General features: G+C 40.8%; 1 protein-coding gene across 1 annotated transcript in view; it reads left to right on the forward strand.

The window, feature by feature from the left end:
• TTC27 (tetratricopeptide repeat domain 27) overlaps positions 1-22,392 on the forward strand; it is a 367,717-nt gene that overhangs the window by 332,440 nt on the left and 12,885 nt on the right. The window contains exons 17-19 of the mRNA XM_056567404.1: positions 8,501-8,666; positions 12,093-12,290; positions 14,501-14,612. Of these exons, the coding sequence (XP_056423379.1) occupies positions 8,501-8,666; positions 12,093-12,290; positions 14,501-14,612 (476 nt within the window). The remainder of the gene's footprint in view (positions 1-8,500; positions 8,667-12,092; positions 12,291-14,500; positions 14,613-22,392) is intronic.

The raw sequence follows: 22,392 nt of genomic DNA on the forward strand, positions 1-22,392 counted from the left end.
CTGCCATATAAAAGTATGATACTACTATTGAAAAGTATGATTTGACCTTTAAAAAAATCCCAGCTCATGCAGAACAACTACATTTTGTTACATGCCATATTTTTCTGATGAAAATAGAAAAATATCTTTATTATAACAGATTTGTTTTTTTTATACTTAATTACTTTGAGTAACTTGCAGTTCTACATGCAGTCCAACATATAAAAAAAAAGTCTCATATACCGTCATATAGTCTTTAATTTTAGCCTCCAACCAAGTACAGATTTTGAAATGCAGTTTTCAATTTTAAATGTGTATTAGATGCAGATTTGTAAATTATCTTGTGCCCCAATAGGTTTTGCCACATTCTGATGCGATGTATAGTATAAATATATACAAATTTACATATACATACATAAATACTGAATAAGGCAAAACAAGAGTAAAGATGATTTAGATTATTACAGAGGTCTCTCAAGTTACAATATTAATTGGTTCCAGCATGACCATTGTATGTTGAAACCATAACTCTATGAAAATCTGGTAATTGGTTCTGAAGCCCCAAAATGTCATCCAAAAATAGGTCAAAGCGAGAATTAAAGAAAAATAAGTACCGTATATACTCGAGTATAAGCCGACCCGAGTATAAGCCAAGACCCCTAATTTCAACCCAAAATCCCAGGAAAAGTTATTGACTCGAGTATAAGCCTAGGGTGGGAAATACCTCATCCCCCCCTGTCATCATCCAGACCCGTCATTAACATCCTCATCATCATCCCCTTGTCATCATCCCACACATCCCCCCTTCATCATCCCCTTATCATCCCACACATCCCCCCTTCATCATCCCCTTGTCATCATCCCACACATCCCCCCTTCATCATCCCGCACATCCCCCCTTCATCATCCCCTTATCATCCCACACATCCCCCCTTCATCATCCCCTTGTAATCATCCCACACCCCCCCCTTCATCATCCCCACCCCCCTTCATCATCCCCCCCCCCCCCTTCATCATCCTCTTCTCATCATTCGCCCTCAGTGGTCTTCAACCTGCGGACCTCCAGAGGTTTCAAAACTACAACTCCCAGCAAGCCCGGGCAGCCATCGGCTGTCCGGGCTTGCTGGGAGTTGTAGTTTTGAAACCTCCGGAGGTCCGCAGGTTGAAGACCACTGCGGCCTTCAACATCATCCAGCCCCCTCTCACCCCCTTTAGTTCTGAGTACTCACCTCCGCTCGGCGCTGGTCCGGTCCTGCAGGGCTGTCCGGTGAGGAGGTGGTCCGGTGAGGAGGTGGTCCGGGCTGCTATCTTCACCGGGGGCGCCTCTTCTCCGCGCTTCCGGCCCGGAATAGAGGCGTTGCCTTGACAATGACGCAGAAGTACGTTGGCAATGAACGCACCTCTGCGTCGTTGTCACGGCAACGTGACTATTCTGAGGCCGGGCCCGAAGCGCTTAGAAGAGGCGCCCCCGGTGAAGATAGCAGCCCGGAACCACTATGCCACCGGACCACCTCCTCTCCGGACAGCCCTGCAGGACCGGACCAGCGCCGAGCGGAGGTGAGTACTCAGAACTAAAGGGGGTGAGAGGGGGCTGGATGATGTTGAAGGCCGCAGTGGTCTTCAACCTGCGGACCTCCGGAGGTTTCAAAACTACAACTCCCAGCAAGCCCGGACAGCCGATGGCTGCCCGGGCTTGCTGGGAGTTGTAGTTTTGAAACCTCTGGAGGTCCGCAGGTTGAAGACCACTGCGGGTGGGGGAGTTCACTCGAGTATAAGCCGAGGGGGGTGTTTTTCAGCACGAAAAATCGTGCTGAAAAACTCGGCTTATACTCGAGTATATACGGTAGATAACTAATATAGATAAAGCAAGTCCTTACATATAAGCTGCTGAAAGCTGGAAATCACTGTCTATGTAGAGAACATATCTTCTGCAGGGTCCTATACAGTACACGCAAAGTCCTAAAAAATTTAAAATCGAGCTGCCCCCACCTGGAGTAGCTATACCTGACACAGGTAAAGAGTAGTACAGAACATGTAGTACCACCCTGTACTGTAGTCTGGACTGTCCGTAGTATTGTATGTTGAGTCTGGTTTCAAGTTATGATGGTCCAGAAGAAACCATTGTATGTTAAGGCCATTGTAAGTTGAGGGATCACTGTATACGTTCAATTTGTATTGCTCAATTTAAAGTAGTACTCCACTGGAAAACTTTTTTTTTTTTTTTTTTTTAATCAACTGATGCCAGAAAGTTAAACAGATTTTTAAATTAGAGAAAAGTAGTAGACAAAATCCAGCTCACCATACAATCGTCCCTCGCTCGGACCGTGCCGTGGCAGGCACAAAGGCTGCATAGAAGACAAAGAGAAATGTCCAGTGACGTAATAGTGCCAAAATCTTCTTTATTGTATATATAAAAGCCAGCAAACAGGAATAAAGTGACGCGTTTCAGGTGTCCATCTGCACCCTTACATGTACGACTAAGTATGCAGATGGACACCTGAAACGCGTCACTTTATTCCTGTTTGCTGGCTTTTACACAATAAAGAAGATTTTGGCACGATTACCTCGCTAGATTTTTAAATCACTTCTATTAAAAAAATCTTAATCCTTACAGTACTTATCAGCTGCTGCATACTACAGAGGAATTTCCGTTCTGTCTGACCACAGTGCTCTCTGCTAACACCTTTGTCCATTTTAGGAACTGTCAAGAGTAGGTGCAAATCCTGATAGAAAACCTCTCCTGCTCTGGACAGTTGCTGACATGTGAAGGGTGTCATTAGAGAGCACTATGGTCAGGCAGAAATTAAATTCAAAAAGAAAAGAACTTCCTGTGGAACATACACCAGCTGATAAGTACTGGAAGGGTTAAGAATTTTAAATAGAAATTTACAAATCTGTTTAACTTTCTGGCATCAGATTAAAAAAAAAAAAATGTTTTCCAGCGGAGCACCCCTTTAACACCATGGACATAGCTAGGGGAGAGCTGTATATCACTGGAAATGCTTTTCAACACATCCCTAACAGCTGGGACATTTACTGATTTCTTATCTAATATTTTGATACATCACCTAATCTAAAGAATACACATTCATTGGAGCAGGCTCAGCATAGACACTGAACAAGCAGCTTATAGTAAATAGTAAAGTGTAAGTTTAGTGAATCTTTGAACTTTTCTTATGCCGTTGTTTAGCACATGTTTAGAATGACGTAGGTACTTTCACTCTGTTTCCTTTTGCTAAGTGTTAGGATTCTTAAATTCATTCTTATACCATGTTTCAGTATCAATGGGGAAGATTGCTCGGAGGAAAACCTGCCCATAGCAACCAATCAGATTGATTCTTTTATTTTTCAGAGGCCTTTTCAAAAATAAAAGAAGTGATCTAATTGGTTGCTATAGGCAACACAGCAACTTTTCCTCTAGACAGGTTTTAATAAATCTCCCCAATATCCCTATTACACAGGCCAAAATCAGCCTTTGCTGCCAATATTCGCCCCATGTAATAGGGCACTAAACAATTCGAGGCCCTCTTTATTGTTTAGATCAGGGGGTATCTGAACTCCAAGACCACTAATCAAATATTGATGGCCTATTCTAGGACTTCTTACCCACCTACAGACAGTAGGAGAGTGAAGGCTTTGGACTATCAGACTAAACAAATGGCTTGTTTGTAGTCCATTTCCATGAAGACATGTAGTTCTGCATAAAAGATGTATTCACAAAATGACAGCAGAGTTTGGTGCTTAAAGGGGAACTCTGCCCCTAGACATCTTATCCCAGACACGCCCCCTCCCATAGACTTGCACTGAGGGGGCGTGGCCGTGACGTCACGACCATCCGGCGCTGCACCCAATGCTCTAAAGGAAAGCAGCAGGAAGATTGTGGGGGTCCCCAGCGGCAGGACCCCCACAATCAGACATCTTAGGATCTTAGGATGTCTAGGGGCGGAGTACCCCTTTAAAGCCTTTAAACGCGTATTGTTTATCTTCCTCTTGTTGAATCCTTTTACAGATGTCTTTTAAATGAACATATTATATCTTATAAGGGTTATTAGTTTTCAAGCCATGTATGTTTGACGTTTTCTAATATTAACCAGTTATTACTCTTGGTGTATGTTGAGGACGTGGCGCTGAGATTTGACATAACACATAAGAATTACTGTTACCATATGGCCTTTTAATATAACTCTGTTTAAGGAAAGTGCATTGCATATTTCACAAAGAAGACTTGAGGTCAATAACAGTCATAGACACTAATGTACTGGTCTGAAAGTGCTTTACGCCATGAGATGTTTAATCATAGGCAATTCACATGTTACACAACATGAGTCTATTTTTAATGACTCTTGTAAGCCCATCATATTTTCTTTCTTTGATTAGCTCAATTTACTAAGCTTATTCAAATAGTGATGTCATAGCAAACCTTGAAGAAGCAGCATGTGTGGTAATCCTGCAGTCTAACCTTCACTTTTTATGTAGTTCTTAAAACTTGTTGATGACACCATCATAATTACAGATAATTTCCTGCCATTTATGTTTCTTAAATCAGTGGCTAAAATAAATCACAGCAAATGCACAAATATTGTGTCGGCATTTTGGAAACACACATACCTGGCACTTATCACATATGGGCCAAATATAAATAATCCTGTTGGAACATGTGGTGTTTTTGCAGCTACAAGATGGTCTTCTGTTGCAGTCTGTCCCTCTTGTGATGCTGAGACATTTAAAGGGATTGTCTCATTTAATACTTTTTTTATTTTTATTAAATACTCCCCAGTATGTAGGCATTCTGCAGGCAGGTGCCACTGGAATCACCATCCCATCCTTTGGCCCCAGTCTTCTTGCTGCCACTACTCAGCTAAGTGTCGTTCACAGCAATGTCTCGCCTCGGCTGTTAATAGGCTGAGCAGCAGTAGCCAGAGCATCTACCTTTTTTCCATGCTAAATACATCACACTGCTGCTCAGCCTATTATCGGCAGTGGCAGAACATTGCTGCGGCTGGCAATCCGCTGAGCTGCAGTGTGATGTTTTGACCCCCAGAAGACAAGGGCCAGAGGATGTGATTGCAATTTCAGTGACACCGGGGGAGTGGCGGTAGGTAAGTCAAGGTTTCTTGTTTTAATGCTGGCATTCCGGGGAGTATTTTTTATTATTTTTTTATTTTTATAAAAGTATTTAATGAGACAACCTCTTTAACATAAAAATGTATTGTTTCAAGCTCTGTCTTGTTATGTGTGCAAGCTGCCACACCATTAATTGGTACGTGCCATGCTTTACTATGTGTGACTACTGGAGTGAGAAACAACCTGCTAAAATGAACAACATGGTCTTTCGTGTGTCTGAAAACTTGCTGTGCTGCCAGAGTGTATATACCGCATTTATCGGGGTATACCACGCACTGGCCTATAACACGCATCCTAATTTTTCCAAAGAAATTTGGGTAAAAAAGGTTTTTTACCCAAATACCCTTGTTAAAATTAGGGTGCGTGTATACCCCGATAAACTCTTTCTGGCCCCCCAAAAGATACTGCAGTTCAATGATTTAAAGCAGCCGTTTTAAATCATGTAACTGCAGCAGCTTCTGCGGGGCCAGAGGCCCTCCCCATTCCCAGCTTTCATATTTACCTGTCCTGTCCGCTTTAAATCATTGAACCATAGCGGCTTTTGTGGGGCCAGAAAGAGTTTATTAGCGTATAACACGCAGATACATTTTTTAAGCTAAAATCTTTAGCTGAAAGTCTGTGTTTTACACCGATAAATATGGTAATCAATTCCTTTTTCATTCCCATAGTTATTTGCAGAATGGCCTGGTTAATGGACATGCAGTCATTGAGATATTAATGATGAACGCTTTAAACACTGATCGGCCATAATATTTAAGGGGTATTCCAGGATCTTTTTTTATTTGACTATTCTACAGGGGCTGTAAGATTAGTGTAGTTCATAACATAGTGTCTGTACCTGTGTGTGATGGTTTTCTCACAATTCTTCTGTGATTATCGCGCCAATATTTATTTTTAACAGCATACAAAATAACTCATGTCTCAGGATTTCCCAGGTTGCAGTGCGCTGAGACCTGACATCACTAGTCAGGTGATCAGAGGGCGCCTGTCCTGCTTCAATTTTGCAACAGCTGTAGGCCCTTGTTTAGAAAAGACTGTGTTTCAATGGGTGGGGTGGCTGATGTGTGGGAGGAAGGAAAGTGATCTCAAACTTTCAAGCATGGAACTGTGGGATGTGTAGTTTAGAGAATAAAATCAAACAGGAAATACCCAGTTTTGGCAGCTAAGTACTAAAATCACCTTATGGTGGATAATCCCTTTAACAATCGTATGACTAATATTGTGTTCCCATTGTTCTGAGAAAACAGTTTTAAACCCATCAAAGCATGGACTCTATAAGACCTCTGAGGGTGTCCTGTAGTATCTGGCTCCAAGATGATAGCAGCAGATCCTTTAACTCCTGTAAGTTGCCAACTGAAACCTCTGTGGATTGAATTTATGTGTTGAGCTCATCCCACAGATCCTTGATCTGACTGAGATCTGGGGAAATTGGAGGCCAAGTCAATAGCCCTGATTTACTAATTTAATCCCGACTCTTTTTATCAGGTTATGCGACACAATTTGTGTCACACGTACTCTGCGACAATTTGTGCGACACATTTTACTGGTAAAAACCCAAAGGTTTTCCAATTACTTTGAGTATTTTTTTAACCTCACTAAAGGGGCGTGGTTTGCATAATTAGGGGTATGTTCCCGACATTTTCCTGAAAACCCGACAGTTGTATTTAAAAACCCACCAGAAAATTTGTGAATTACTGAACCTGAAAACCTGACTGCCTTGAGGTGTGGGGAATCTGTTAAAAATGTTTTGAAAATCCTGTTACTTTGTCCCCTTAGTAGCTTTTTATATAAAATTTTACTTTTTTTTTTTGTCTTTTTGGAATTTCTCTTTTCTCCGTGCAACAGAATTTTATATCATGTGACGGAATTTTCCTGACATGTGTCAAACATTGATAAATACATGTGAGAAAAAATTAACACCCTGAAAATAATAGTTCACTCTTAGTAAATCAGGGCTAATATCATTCCCAAAAAATTTGTTGCAGTTTTCCAGGGCACATTATCCTGCTGAACGACGCCACTCTTATTAGGGAGTACCATTGCCATGAAGGGCAATAGGAAATAAATGGTTATAAATATGGAGATAATACTTGATGTATCAGTCACAGTTTTATGCGGCCAATCAAGTTTATATTATAGTAAGCTTAAAAAAAAATGGTACTCAGCTGTCTGTACCCCCTTCCTTTAGGCATGCTGTATGAAAATGGAATAGATAGGCAGAGGTTGATGATTAATGTGACCTGTCACACTCACCCTCTTGACTTTGTACAATCTCAGTCTACCATTTATCACCCCCCTGTACCGTTTCATTCCGTGCCATTTTATTCCTACGTCATTCCTCCCCCTTGAACTTCCTGTGCCACTTTATTTTCTCTGTATCCTGTGCCAAATCATCCCCCCCCGCCACATAATTTCCCCTTGATCCCCCTGTACAATTTAATTCCCCCTTTATTACTCATTCCCCCTTTATTTGCCCCTCTTTACCACACCCTGTACCATATAATTCCCCCTGGGGTCGGGGCGAATGATGTGGCCAACGGATGTACAGAAGCAGGCCCCCTGGGAGTCCAAGCCCCTTACTGGGGTATTGGCTGTACCCCCCTGACGGCGGCTCTGTGTACAAGGTTGGGCCGGCACATAGAACTTGTTGTCCCCTATTGGGAGTATTTTGTCCCCTGTTGGGTGTGTCCACATTTGCTATTTGGAATGGCCCCCTTATAAGACTCTGCCGGGGAATAAAAAACTGTTCACTATTGGGAGGTGTCCCCTATTGGGAGGTGTTCGCTAAGGGAGATTTTACTGTAGTTTCTTTAAGGTTACAATATGTTTATGCTGCCAATCAAGGTTCTGGCTACAATTCCATTGCTTACAGCAGCAGAAATAACACAACTTAAAACACGGTCCTTGCTGTCAGCTAAGTCACTACGCAGCCACAACACAGATGTGAACAATACCCGAGATGAACGTAAAAAAATAATATGATTTACCAATGTTAGCAGCCCCTTGGCACAGTATAATTCTTTGCTTCTTGTTACTTTTGGTATCATGGATTGAATTTTCCAGATGTCCATGGAGTTTGTAAAATCTTAATTTCCTATATTCTTAGACATTGTCACACTTAATCTTGGTCTGCTTACAAAAAACCTCATTAAAACAACATTCGTGATTTTGTTTACATTGGTAATTTCATATTGTATGTTACATTTATATTGGATGTGATAGCTATAAACTGGTGGATGGAACATAGATCTCCTTCCATTTGCTGTTCATGCTGCTCAGTTGAAGCCCAAGGTGATGCAGAGGGTCTTATTTCTCCTGGGTGGAAGACCAGTTAAGTCTGGGGAAATGTATGGTCTTCTAATCATTAAGAAATTGCTTTTTGTTCTTGTTTTGTAAGGCACAAAGCATTCCGAACACTTCAAGAAGCTATCAAGTGCAACTTTGAGCACTGGCAGATATGGGAGAATTTTCTATTAACCAGCACAGATGTGGGAGAATTTACGGAAGCTGTTAAAGCTTACCACAGACTAATGGACCTTCGAGACAAATATAAAGATGTGCAGGTGGGTATCTCATTTCACAACATTTTGTGACATTTGAAGCTTCTGTGTGGAGCCTTTTTAAATGGGCATTCTTATTAAAACTAATTATGGCTATTACACTCCTTATGGTAAATAAAAAAATCTTTGTAATACACTTTGTTTAACAAAAATGAAGTTTTCTATGTTTTATTTGTGTTTAAAAAAAGCTGCCACTGGGTGTCTCCCTACTTGTCCAGAGCACATTTTCCCTCATCTTTTGCACAGACTTTGGACTCCTGCTGGCCTGGCAGAAGTCCAAAATCAAGAAATGCAGTCTGGAGTGCTGATTGGTGTGTGTGCAGCCTTAGCCAATCATAGCTCATCTCACACACTGGACTGCTTTGGGCTGTGTGTAGCAGAGTGAGGGAGGAAGTTCTCACTTGTATGGCTTCAGATGATGTCACGCCTGCTGGGGAACGCCCCTTCCCAGTCTGTAAATCTGACTGAGACTGAGTAGAAAATACAGAGCAATATCAAGGTAGAAAACTAAAAAATTGTAATAATAAAGGCAGGGGGTGTTTTAACATGATGGGGGCAGTGAACTGGGAGGATTGTAACATTTTACAAGATCATGAGAGGTACTCTTTAAATATTATATTAATATGTTATGTTAATATTGTTGACTAAATAGCTTTTTTATTAGTTTTTATTAGGAAATCCTGTCAATCTTAGCTAATGCAAATTTTAGTCTGCAAATCTTTCCCCAATGATGAGATGTCATTAGTGTACAGACAGAATAGACAAGAGTCTTCGTTTGTACAGTGAAAATACAGAGGAAATTACATAAGGCTATGACTGACTCGGTACCACTCTATGTTGATTTTTTAACACAAGCTCACGAAATGTGAATTACACAGCTTTAAAGGGGTACTCCGCTGTTCAGCATGCTCATGAAGTCATGGACCGCCCCCTCATGATGTCACATCCCGCCCCCTCAATGCAAGTCTATGGGAAGGGGGCGTGACAACTGTCATGCCCCTCCCATAGGCTTGCATTGAGGGGCGGGGCCTGACTTCGTAAGGGGGCATGGTTATGACGTCTCAACCTCCGGTCGCCGGCTCCAGCGTTCGGAACATTTTATTCCATAGGCTTAGCAGCGGAGTACCCCTTTAAGCATACATTTATTATATCATTGCAATTTATATTCAGTGACTTTGGTGGTATTGATTATACAGTGCATTCAGAAAGTTTTCTCTCAGGAGATGTTTGATTGGGTTTAAGTCAGGGCTCTGGCTGGGCCACCTAAATTGGCACTGTCAGAATCAAAAACTTTTTATATATTGTACAACTTTCCAAAACATCAACCTTTCTAGTGTACTTCATAAAAAATTCTCCTTTTTATAGAAATCAAGGCTTTTAAAAATAGACCACAGACACATCTCGTTCTGAGCAGTCAAAATGAGTGAGCAGCAGAGCTGATGGATTTATGAGCCAAATACAAATGCTAAACACAAACGAATCACATGGAAAGATTCTGCATGACCTAGGGAGTAACATATATAAGCATTATATTTGTTTCTATGATATGACAGATACTGTAAGAACATTCATGGAGTTGTAATTAGCTTTTCCTCAACCCTGACTCGTTTCTTTTGTCCAAACCACTAAAAAACATCCCCACAGCAAAATGCTGCCACCACCATTCTTCACTTTGAAGATTATATTGGGCAGGTTTTCTCCTGGTTTTCTTCAGACATGATGAATTCAGGCCAAAAAGTTCCGTCTTGGTTTCATTAGGCCAGTGAATATTGTTTCTCATAGTGTGAGTTTTTTAGGTGCTTTTTTTGTAAATTCCAATTGGCTTAAATATGTCTTTAACTTAGTAGAGCTTCCTTTCTGGCCATAAAGTCCATGTTGGTGGAGTGCTGCACTGATTGACCTTTTGTAAAGTTTCTCCTCTCTACACTCAGGATCTTTGGAGCTCAACCAAAGTGACCATTGGGTTCTTGGCAAGGCTGTTCTCCCATTATTGCTTAGTTTGGTGGGTTGCCAACTCGGAGAAGAGTCCTGTCTTTTTTTTTTTTTTCAAACAATTCCATTTAAGAATTAGGGAGGTCACTGTGCTCTTGGGAGCTTTCAGTACAGCAAAAATCACAGGCTGAATTATAGGAGCAACTATCCTGCCTGCAGAAGAAGGGTAAGAAGACCTTCTCTGCTATTTTAACTTATTGGGCCCCTGCAATCTCACTGTGGGGGTCCAATGAGCATCCTGAACCCACCACTTTAGATCGTCATTGATCACTGCATCTAAAGGGTTAATTGCGGACATCAGCATGGGCAGTGGGAAGGGAAAAATATCCTGCTTTTTCATGTATGTGGCTTATGGTCAGAGTTTTGTCTCCATTGTTAAAGACTACAAACAAATGCTGTAGCCTGACCATGTTGTTGTCACTCCCTTCCATCTGCCCCTACATTTTGCCAAAGGCAACAACAGAGAAAGCAGATTGAAGAAAGACACATAAATCAATATTCAGACTCACAGTTTTTTTTGTAGCCTGTATTTATAGATACACATAGATTTGCACTAGAGCTATATACAGAAAATAGCAGTGCCTTTTATTAAAAGACTATTTGCCGAGTTGCTTCATTTTCTTTGTTCTACAAGCCTTACACCTCTTTAACAAATGCAGGATGCCCTATCTTTACTTTATTTAGGAACCCAATTTCTTTCTTTATAAAAAAGCAAAATAATCCTTAAACTGAGTGTAAGATGGAATACGACTCCAGTCCTGGTTGTTAGGAAGCAGAATACCTGATTGAATGTTGGCTCATTAGCACATAAAATATTCAGCCATGTATTGATTGATGCAGGACGGTTTTTATTTAAATGTCCCATGAATTATTGATCACTATTTGATATAGTTTATTACTCATTCTAAAAAGTACAGCTATTTTATTAGTGTAATTACTCATTGAGTCTATAATTATTGCCTTGCTGCCATTGTAAAGCCTTTCTTACAGCTTGTGCTTCAACTTGATATATTGTCGGTGAAATTCAGTCCTGAATGCTGATCCAGGGACTATAGTTGCAGCACATTTTATATTTTTTCTGTGTATTTTCTGTATAGATTCCACATACCCAGAGAAAGATATAATAAGAACTGTTGTGATGAAAGACCTCTATAGAGAAACTAAACAACCATAATTATAGTAATAATATTCTTTATATAGCATTAACATTTTTTTTACACATTTTACAATTAGGAACGTAACAAACAAATAAAAGGACCAGTGATCAAAACAAGTGAAAGAATAAAATAGGATAAATGAAGAGCAATCCCTGCCCATCAGGGCTTACAATAGGCCTGTTAAAGCATTTTAACATTTAATATTCATCCTTAGGTCACTTAGAGATAGATCACTGATAGGCCCCATACTAAAACTGTAAATCTGGTTCATTTTCTGTAGGTCCTGAAGATCTTGGTTAGAGCAGTGGTGGAAGGAATTGAGGATCGTAAAGGAGAGTCCACAAGTACCCTGAAGACTAAGTTACAAGAACTGTTTGGGAGAATAACAGCACGAGATTCTAGTGATGCTGAAATTTGGAAAGGATATGCCATGTTGTATGGAAATGGGGAAAGTGAAAAAGCTGAAGAGAATGAAAAGGTAATATTCAGTGTTACATGCATAATTCACTTTGACATTTCATTGATATTTTCTCTATCTAGTATAATCCCTTTTCCAGGACTAGCCACTGGAAAGGTATCACTTCTTGCATTGTCCAGACCGCAGAATATGAACAACAGATTGGGGCTTAAAGAGGTAATCCGCCCCCTAGACATCTTATCTCCTATCCAAAGGATAGGGGATAAGATGTCTGATAGCGGGGGTCCTGCTGCTGGGGACCCCCATGATCTCCCTGCTGCACCCTGCGTTTGTTTAGAGTGTTGGGTGCAGCGCTGAAGCGTCAGAGGCTCGTGACGTCACGGCCACACACCCTCAATGCAAGTCTCCCATAGGCTTGCATTAAGGGGGCGTGGCCATGACATCACGTGCGGTGCATAACCGTGATGTCACGAGCCTCCGCCCCGCTTCGCCAGCTCGGCACGGAGCGAAGTTCACTTGGTGCATCGGATGTCTGGGGTGCCGCAGCCAAGATCGCCGGGGTCCCCAGCGGCGGGACCCCTGCGATCAGACATCTTATCTCCTATCCCTCGGAAAGGGGATAAGATGTCTAGGAGCCGAGTACCCCTTTAAAGGGGGTAATCTAGGAATAGAGAAACAGATAATTTCTTTCAAAAACCGTTCCCTGTCTGCTAGCAGGTTGTGTGTGGTTCTGCAGCTCAGTTCCATTGAAGTGAATAGAGCCAAGTTGTAATACCACACACAACCTGGGGACAGACGTGGAGCTGTTTTTGAAAGAAATTAGCTCAGTTTTATTATTCCTGGATAACCCCTTTAAGCTGGTGGTTGGTGCACATGGCGGAATTGGTTGTACTATGATATTTATGGCTGTTTTCCACACTTATCTCCTAGACACCATTATTAGACTTAATTCCAGAATGTCCATGGGTTCAATGCTCTGTTTTTGTCTGTTCAATATTCTGTATGTAGAGTTGTTCTGATTAGATGTAATTGTTCTGTAACATGGATCATATCTTGCCGTCTAGACTATTTTTCTTTTTCAGAAGTACACGTCTACTCCTCTCCCTGTTGAGTATTTGCATTTAAACATCTGCTGTACAGCTGTAGTATGCAATGTCTGCTCTAGTCTTCATATAGTTTTCATAGGTTGTGCGATGTATAAAAGCTGAAAGTAATTTAAAGCATACATCCAAGAGCTTAATCAAAATACTGATCTGACCAATGTTATATTGTCATCGGGAAGTGTACTTATTGTATGAAGTATTTTTCTGTAGCGTATTGTTCCACGTGCTAAATATTTTGTTTATTTTCTGCAGCTGATTTTGCTACCAATTGACTTTAATGGGTAGGAAAATACACAGCAGCAAATATGCAGGCAAAATTTGTGTGTTGGGTGTAGCCAAAGTATTTGTGTGAAGAAATTGTTTGTTGTTTTTTGCTTCTGTTTATTAGTCCTGTAGGCTGTAACCCAACACTGTCTACAGCAAAAACAGCTGACTGATTCCTTTTAACTCCTTAATGACATTAAGCTATTACAGCCTACAACACCATCCCTCTGACATACAGAAATATATATATATATATATATATATATATATATATATATGGAGTATATTAGGAAACAATGAGGTGTTTACTGCATGCTGCCTTGTGCTTAACAATGCTACAGGCAGAGGAGCAGTCAGGAATTGAATGCAGCACATGCAACATCGCTGCTTGTACAATAGTCTGCTGTGAAATGAGACGTGCTGCTACAGCTCTGGGCAGGGAACTTTAAGGAGTGCTGTGGGTAGGGAGTAGGCATGGTGGGCAGGGTACAAGCACTGTGATGAAGGGCTGAGAGAAAGCAATGCATTCTGGAAATTATAGTGCTAAGCAATGGCTCAACCAGGAAGTAAAGGACTAAAGTAAAGGATTTTTCAGAATTATTATTTTTTTTTTTTACCTGGCGTTGGAATAAGTCCCAAAATGCACCAAGGAAAATGGGTTAATATCAAATAAGCTGATCACTGCAAGGGATCAGAGATGTTGTTGTCTGTTATCATTTACAGAAGCAGCGGCTGCCCATTTACATAGATATGATTAAAAAGTGGGTTCCGATTTTTTGAATGGTTTGTGTTGAACTGTATCCAGAAAGTTTGTACAGTAGATCATTATAGTTGACGATTTCCTAGAAACTGACATATGTCATAGTGTTATTTGATTATCTACCAATTTATTTCTATTTTTAGGCTTTACAGTTTCTCACAAAGGCTCATAAATGTGATACTCAGAAGAGCGGCTGGGAAAATGACATTTCATCATTCAAGGAAATAATAAAAGGGGCAGTTGTCCTTGCCCATGGTAAGTTTGGGTTGTGTTTTTTTTTCTTTCTTTTTATATATTTTTCAGTTGTGAAATTCACCATTACCAAATGCCAATCTAGGGGTTATAAAGGTAACTTTTGGGAAAAAGTTTATTGAATGGTGACTGGTTCCATCACTTGTTAAGCCTTAGGGTATGTTTACACTCCATAGACAGTGTTCAGCCGGTGCTCAGGAATGCCTTGTCTCCATAGACGCCATTGCATTTCCGAGCGGATTCTGCAGAGAGAATTGACATGTCAATTCTTTTTGCGGCGGCCAGTATTGGAATTTCCACTGTGGAAATTCTGCTATGTTCACGGAGCGGCAGAATCCCATTGAAAACAATAGGAGTCTGCTGAGCCAAATTTTTCTGCCGCATTCCACTTGGAAATTCTATTGTGTGAACATAGCTTTATAGTTAAAATGATTGAAATAATGAAATTGTAATATGTCTGATAATATGGTGAGAAGCATAATGTCAGGGTTAATGTGCCTCCATACTTAAAGGGGTACCCTGGTAGAAAAAAATTTTTTAATCAACTGGTGCCAGGAAGTTAAACAGATTTGTAAATTTTTTTTTTTTTTGTCTTGTCCACAGTGCTCTCTGCTGACATCTGATGCCCGTATCAGGAACTATCCAGAGCAGGAGAAAATCTTCATAGCAAACCTATGCATCTCTGGACAGTTCCTGACACGGACAGAGGTGTCAGCAGAGAGCACTGTGGACAAGACAAAAAAGAAATACAAAAAGCAAAGAATTTTCTCTGTAGCATACAGCTGCTTATAAGTACTGGAAGGATAAAGATTTTTTAATAGAAGTAATTTACAAATCTGTATAACTTTCTGGCACCAGTTCATTTATAAAAAAAAAAAAAAAGTTTTCCACCCGAGTACCCCTTTAAAGCACATGTTTCTTGAAAGATTAAAGCGTACCCGTCAGATCAAACAAAAAAACTTTTTTTTTTAATATATCACTCAGTACCTAATCCTGACCATGTACATCTAATGTATTTTATGTGTCTAGCACCTTTATTTATTTTTTTATTACACTTTTAATTTAGCTCACTAGTCTGAATTCCTCTCAAAGGGTGGGGGCGTGGCCTCACTGCGCAGGTCTCCGCCCCCTCCCTCAGTATGCTGTCTGCGCACATCTCCCCTAGCATTAGCAAAACTACAACTCCCAGCTTGTCCTCACTGACAGTAGCGGGACACAAGCTGACAGTGGGAGGATTTTTCCTCCAGCTGTGAGCCCTGCACTCACAGCTGTCAATCAAGAAAGTGTGTCCATGACATAGGTGATGATGCATGGACACAGCAGGACAAGTATTTATCCAAGCAGGCAGGGGGGCAGTTATTTGACTGGCTTTTTCAGTATGAAATACTGAAAATTTTCTAATGAAAGCAATTGCAAAACCTATTGGTTTTGCATGCTTTACAACATATCAAAAGTTTTTGTATCTGACAGTGCCCATTTAAAGGGGCGTGATATTTCCGCTTTGTGATAAAGAGAGAGAAACATAATAATAATAATACTTGAGGAAAATGCTAAAAATCCACTTTTTACCATGAGGAATGGCATCTGTTACACTTCAAAAGTTAGTTACCTGGTCCCTGCCATTTAAGTAACCCCTTTCTGGCTCCTTTTTCATGGTTGCATGTTGACGTCCCAAGCAGCAGTTGTCATATTGTCTAGGTACAGTACCTAGGTGTCTGTACACATACTGAATGGGTTACTTTAAGTAATATCAGTGTATTTCATTGCAGTTTTTTGTCGGATTACATTCAATACATAGTGGTAAATAATAAGGTTTATAAAAGATAATATTGCAACATACAGCAAATTTTTATCAAACAATTTTAAAGGTAACTTTCAGTTGAAAATGGTTTACATTCCCCATATGTCTTTGTCATTAGTCTCGTAAAATATTAAATGGATTACCTAAGTGCCTGCTATAAACTGGCTACGAATGTGTTGATTTGTCCTAATGCACCATTTACCAGCAGAAATATACAGTAAATATCCAAATAAATTGGCACTTATTTCACAGATAAGATGATATATTATTATAATTCCATTCATGAGGTATATATTAGTGCCATGTTATACTCATTGTATTTACAAATGTTACAAAAGGAAAGTTTATTATTACTAAGCTAATGGAAGCCTACCTTGAAATAGTGCAAAATGTTATTCTTATTGTATTAATGGTTGTTGTTTTTAATTTTTTGTGTTTTTGAAAATTATATATATATATATATATATATATCAGCCTTAAAATGACTATGAGGGAAAGAGGAGCACGACCTTCTGCCTAATGAACAAAAGGAGGGGAGGTTGCCTCTCATGAACTATTTAAAAAAAAAAAGGGGATACCTTGCAGTAGATAGCTTGGATACAGACTACATGTATATCAAATTTCATAGCACGTATAGGATGAGTAAAGACCTTGTCCTGATCAAATAAACCTGTCCTAAAGTAGTCAACCGTATAGAGGCATCTTAGGTTGTAACTAGTACCGTACCAGAGCCAGATACTGAAACATCTTTATTTAAATCTGTTTCTACTTTCTCATTCTATTGCCCAGTCTTTCTACCTAAACCTTGTGGGAGAAGAAAAGAAACACATGATGACGCTCTTGTCCTCATGTTCAGTCCTCTTTGTCCGACCCTATGTCCCTTCCTCAGGTGGGGCTAAGCTGTGATGAAGAGATTGTAGGCTGAAAATAGAAGTGGTCATGGCTTTGCAGGGGCTTGGCTTCGTGGGAAATCCTAACCAGCACCCAAGAAAGGTTCAAAAATAGAAGAGGGCGGGGCTTGCAAGCCAGACCAGTAACGAGGTCGTTACCAGGGCCGTAACGAGAAAAGGGCATAGCTTGTGAGCCGAACCAACACATTCACCCAAAAATGTAGAGCAGGGCATGTGGAATAACGTGGGGCTGAGCTGTGATGAAGAAATTGTGGTTAAATGACCAGTGGTGTGTGTGTATCAGGCAAAAATTGTGTTTTTGGTCTAGATCCAAAGAAAAAAAAAAGGCCTTAAAATAGAAGGGGCATGGCTTGCAAGCTTGACTGAAGCACTCACTTGGAAATGCAGAGCTGAGTTTGTGTAGTAAGGTACCAGAAGCCCCATAGATCTGCATGGGATTTCAGACAAAAATTAATAATTCTCGCAAATGCTGGAGGGTTAGGGTTAATTTAACTATCCTATATTTTGAGTTGACATATAAGTAACGTGTACCAAACTTCATGGAAATATTTCCAGCTGTTTGAAAGTGATGCTGGAACATACACACACACATTGAGTTTTATATACACAGTATATAGATCAGGGGGGTGGCCATCTTGGCATGAACTGCTTTAAACAGCATTTATAGAGATGCTTTATAGCAAGCCCCCCGAACTATAGAAACAAAATAATCAAGAAAACCAATTAACTTCTATTGGAGAGTGTTTTGGGAATGCTCTGTGACCTGTACAAAGGTCATTGTCCACGGAGGGGAGTCTGAGCTCTGACCATTTCTTATTGTGTATTGCCTGATCCTATATATGTATTTGTGTCACATTTCACCTTTATCAAGTCTGTGGCTATAAGAAGAACAGAACAAGTGTCAGACTATTATTAGACATACGTTTTTGATGGCTCATTTCCTTTTTAAGTATAAATCCCAAAAGCTGATCACAATCCAGTGTTCTGACGGGTCAGATCTGATAGGACAACAGACTTATAAGTGTCGCTGATAAGTCTATATACTGGAAAGCTTTTTTTTTTTGCCATATGATGGCAGATTGGGCCTGACAAAGTGGATTTGCTGCTTGCTATGTAATGAGATTGAAGAGCAGGAAAAGTAAGCCATATGTTTTTATTTTACTTACATGTTATACAATTGTCATCGTAACCAGATGTACATATAAAATACCCCAAAGGCCTAAGCATTCATAATTATTTTACTTCACATGATGCAGCAGGCAGGGTCTATTGTGGAAAAGCAGAATTAGATTAAAAAAATATATTTTTTTATTCAAAATACAAACCTCTTATAATTAAAGTATCACCATTAGCAGAGCTGAATTAGTCATACATTTTTTGTGTATGGTGTTAAAGGGGTACTTCGGTGGCAAATTATTTATTTCAACTGGTCCCAGAAAGTTAAACAGATTTGTAAATTTGGAAAGAAAGCTTGTGTGCGCAGCTCACGACCAACATCTGAGGTATATGTGGTTAAAAAGATCGATCCCCACCGATGAAAAATATACTGTATATACTCGAGTATAAGCCGAGTTTTTCAGCACGATTTTTCGTGCTGAAAACGCCCCCCTCGGCTTATACTCGAGTGAACAAAAAAAAAACGTTTCTGGCTTTAGCTGTGAGGGGATGGTCCCGGCCGTCCATCTCCGCCTGTGCAATCCCTTCTCAGTCGTCTTCAACCTGCGGACCTCCAGATGTTTGCAAAACTACAACTCCCAGCATGCCCAGACAGCCATCGGCTGTCCGGGCATGCTGGGAGTTGTAGTTTTGAAACATCTGAAGGTCCGCAGGTTGAAGACCACTGCCGGGCCTTCGTCATCATCCAGACCTCCTTTTGGTTTTCTACTCACCTCCCTTCGGTGGGAAGGAAGCGTGAGCTGGTCCGGGCCATTGATATTCGACCACCTATGCTGCAGGGACCGTCCGGTGGGGAGGGTTAGTCGTTCCGGGCTGTCCATCTTCACCGGGAGGCTCTCTTCTCAGCTCCGGGCCAGCCCCAGACTAGTGACGTTGCCTTGACGACGACGCGCAGGGACATACATGCGTCACTCAAGGCAACGTCACTAGTCCGGGGCCGACCCGGAGCAGAGAAGAGGGCCTCCCGGTGAAGATGAACAGCCCGGAATGACTAACCCTCCCCACCGGACGGTCCCTGCAGCATAGGTGGCTGAATATGGATGGCCAGGACCAGCTCACCCTTCCTTCCCACCAAGAAACTCGGGAGGTGAGTAGAAAACAAAAGGGGGGTCTGGATGATGACGACGGCCCGGCAGTGGTCTTCAACCTGGGAACCTCCATATGTTTCAAAACTACAACTCCCAGCATGCTGGGAGTTGTAGTTTTGCAACATCTGGAGGTCCCCAGGTTGAAGACCACTGAAGAGATTGACAGGCGGTGATGATGACGGGGGGTGTTAATGATGGGGGGATGTTAATGATGGAGGGGTGTGGATGATGACGGGGGGGATGATGTATTTCCCACCCTAGGCTTATAGTCGAATCAATCACTTTTCCAGGGTTTTTGGGGTGAAATTAGGGGCCTCGGCTTATATTCGGAACGGCTTATTCACATTACCATATATACGAGTATAATAGTATTTTTTAACCACATCTCAAGGATGATACACAATGAAAAAATATTGAAGACAGTTTTATTTGATATGAATGCAAAAAATTGTTTATTTTACAATATTGATCACAATTATTAAAACAATATACAAAATGAATGCATAAAAATCACAAGAGTATAGCACTGATATCATCTGTCATTTGGGCCCCAATGGCTAGAAAATTAAAACACTACTACTGATAGTTCAGATAGCTCCGCTAGTCTGGCAATTAGATGTCAAAAATGGCTACAGCAAGCCGTCCACAGTCACTTATGATGACTATATTATCATTGCTCACCCTGTCTCCAGCTGCTGGTCCCATACTGTGATGGACCGGGAGGGGGAGTCTTGCGGCTATTTAGATGTTACGGGCGCTGCAAAACTTGTAAATGCTGTATAGGACTCACAAAGCTGATGGGAGCATAAACTTCGGCAGGAGGCTCCAATGAATGGAAATCTCAGTTGTAGCATTCCTCCTATCAGGCAGCGCTTAGATGGATAGGCTGCTCGTGGTTGATTCATGCAGCAGACAGCATACCCGATATTGTGGAGGTACAGGTGCAATGAGTGGGTCTCCTAGATTTCTTTAAGCCGGCTTTTGATAGCAGTGATATGCAGATTAGTAGTGCGTCTTTTTAGGTGCTATATTTAGACCGTATAAGTGCCTAGACGCGTTTCAGGGTGCTTAGATAGACCCCTTCCTCAGTAGCCAAAAGGTATATCATATAATATACCTTTTGCCTATTGAGGAAGGGGTCGATCTAAGGGGCAAGACTTCCACTCCCGGTCCATCGCAGTACGGGACCAGCGGCTGGAGACACGGTGAGCAATGATAATATAATCATTATAAGTCACTGTGGACGGCTTACTGTAGCCATTTTAGAGACTTTCTACATATTAATTTTTGACATCTTTTTAACATCCAATTGCCGGACTAGCGGAGCTATCTGCACTATCAGTAGTAGTGTTTTCATTTTCTAGCCATTGGGGCCCAGCAGTCGGACCCCCTGCGATCCAACACTTATCCCCTATCCTGTGGATAGTGGATAAGTGTTAATCATGCTGCAGATGTCCTTTAATCCTTCCAGTAAGTTTTTTTCTTTTTGGATTTTTTTTTTCTGTCTGACCACAGTGCTCTCTGCTGACACCTCTGTCCATGTCAAGAACTGTCCAGAGCAGGAGCAAATATCCCCATAGCAAACCTCTCCTGCTCTGGACAGTTCTTGACATGGACAGAGTTGTCAGCAGAGAGCACTGTGGTCAGACAGAAAAGAACAACTTAAAGGGGTACTCCGGTGGAAAACATTTTATAAATTTTTTTTAAATCAACTGGTGCCAGAAAGTTAAACAGATTTGTAAATTACTTCTATTAAAAAAATCTTAATCCTTTCAGTAGTTATCAGCTGCTATTTACTACAGAGGAAGTTCTTTTCTTTTTGAATTTATTTTCTGTCTGACCACAGTGCTCTCTGCTGACACCTCTGTTCATGTCAGGAACTGTCCAGTGCAGGATAGATTTGCTATGGGGATTTGCTCCTGCTCTGGATAGTTCCTGACATGGACAGAGGTGTCAGCAGAGAGCACTGTGGTTGTAAGAAAAGAAATGTCTCTGTAGTATACAGCAGCTGATAAGTACTGGAAGGGTTAAGATTTTTAAATAGAAGTAATTTACAAATCTGTTTCACTTTCTGGAGCCAGTTGATATGAAAAAAATAGTTTTCCACCGCTGTACCCCTTTAAGGGTAGGTTAACACCACGTGAAATTTGCGGACGTAATTTATTTTACGCATGCATTTTAATCTGTCATTGCTAAAAATGTGATTGCATTTTGTTTTAGATTACGGACAGAAATGTGCCCATAAAATACGCCTTAATACGGTAGTGTTTGCATTCAATAGGGTAGTGTTTCTCAACCCGTGTGCCTTCAGCTGTTGGGAAAACTACAACTCCCAGCATGCCCAGACAGCCTTCGGCTGTCTGGGCATGCTGGGTGTTGTCGTTTTGCAGCAGCTGAAGGCACGTTGGTTGGGAAACACTGCAATAAGGTATTGATAGAAGCCGTATTAGAAATTTAGCTGGACCCTAAATGTAGAACAGTGTGAGAGAGGTCTTTACAGGAGCAACTAAATTGTTCTGTATTGGGAGTTAATAGGTATATATGTCAACACTGCAGTTATCTTTGAAACTTAGTATATAGGGTTTCCTAGATCTAATAAATTCTAACATATTTTTCTTGACAGGATAAATGGAATCTTTTAGGGACCTGATTACATTTAATTTCCTTACAAATCCTACCCAATGACCTCACTTTATACAAATATACATTCCGTATTAGTTTTTAGATTTTTGTATTATAGACGGAAACCCCTAAATATTTGTTATATGACATACAGATTTAACGTAAGAGGGATTTACTTCAAAGAA

This window comes from Hyla sarda, chromosome 3 (genome assembly GCF_029499605.1).
Source record: "Hyla sarda isolate aHylSar1 chromosome 3, aHylSar1.hap1, whole genome shotgun sequence".
Lineage (NCBI taxonomy): Eukaryota > Metazoa > Chordata > Amphibia > Anura > Hylidae > Hyla > Hyla sarda.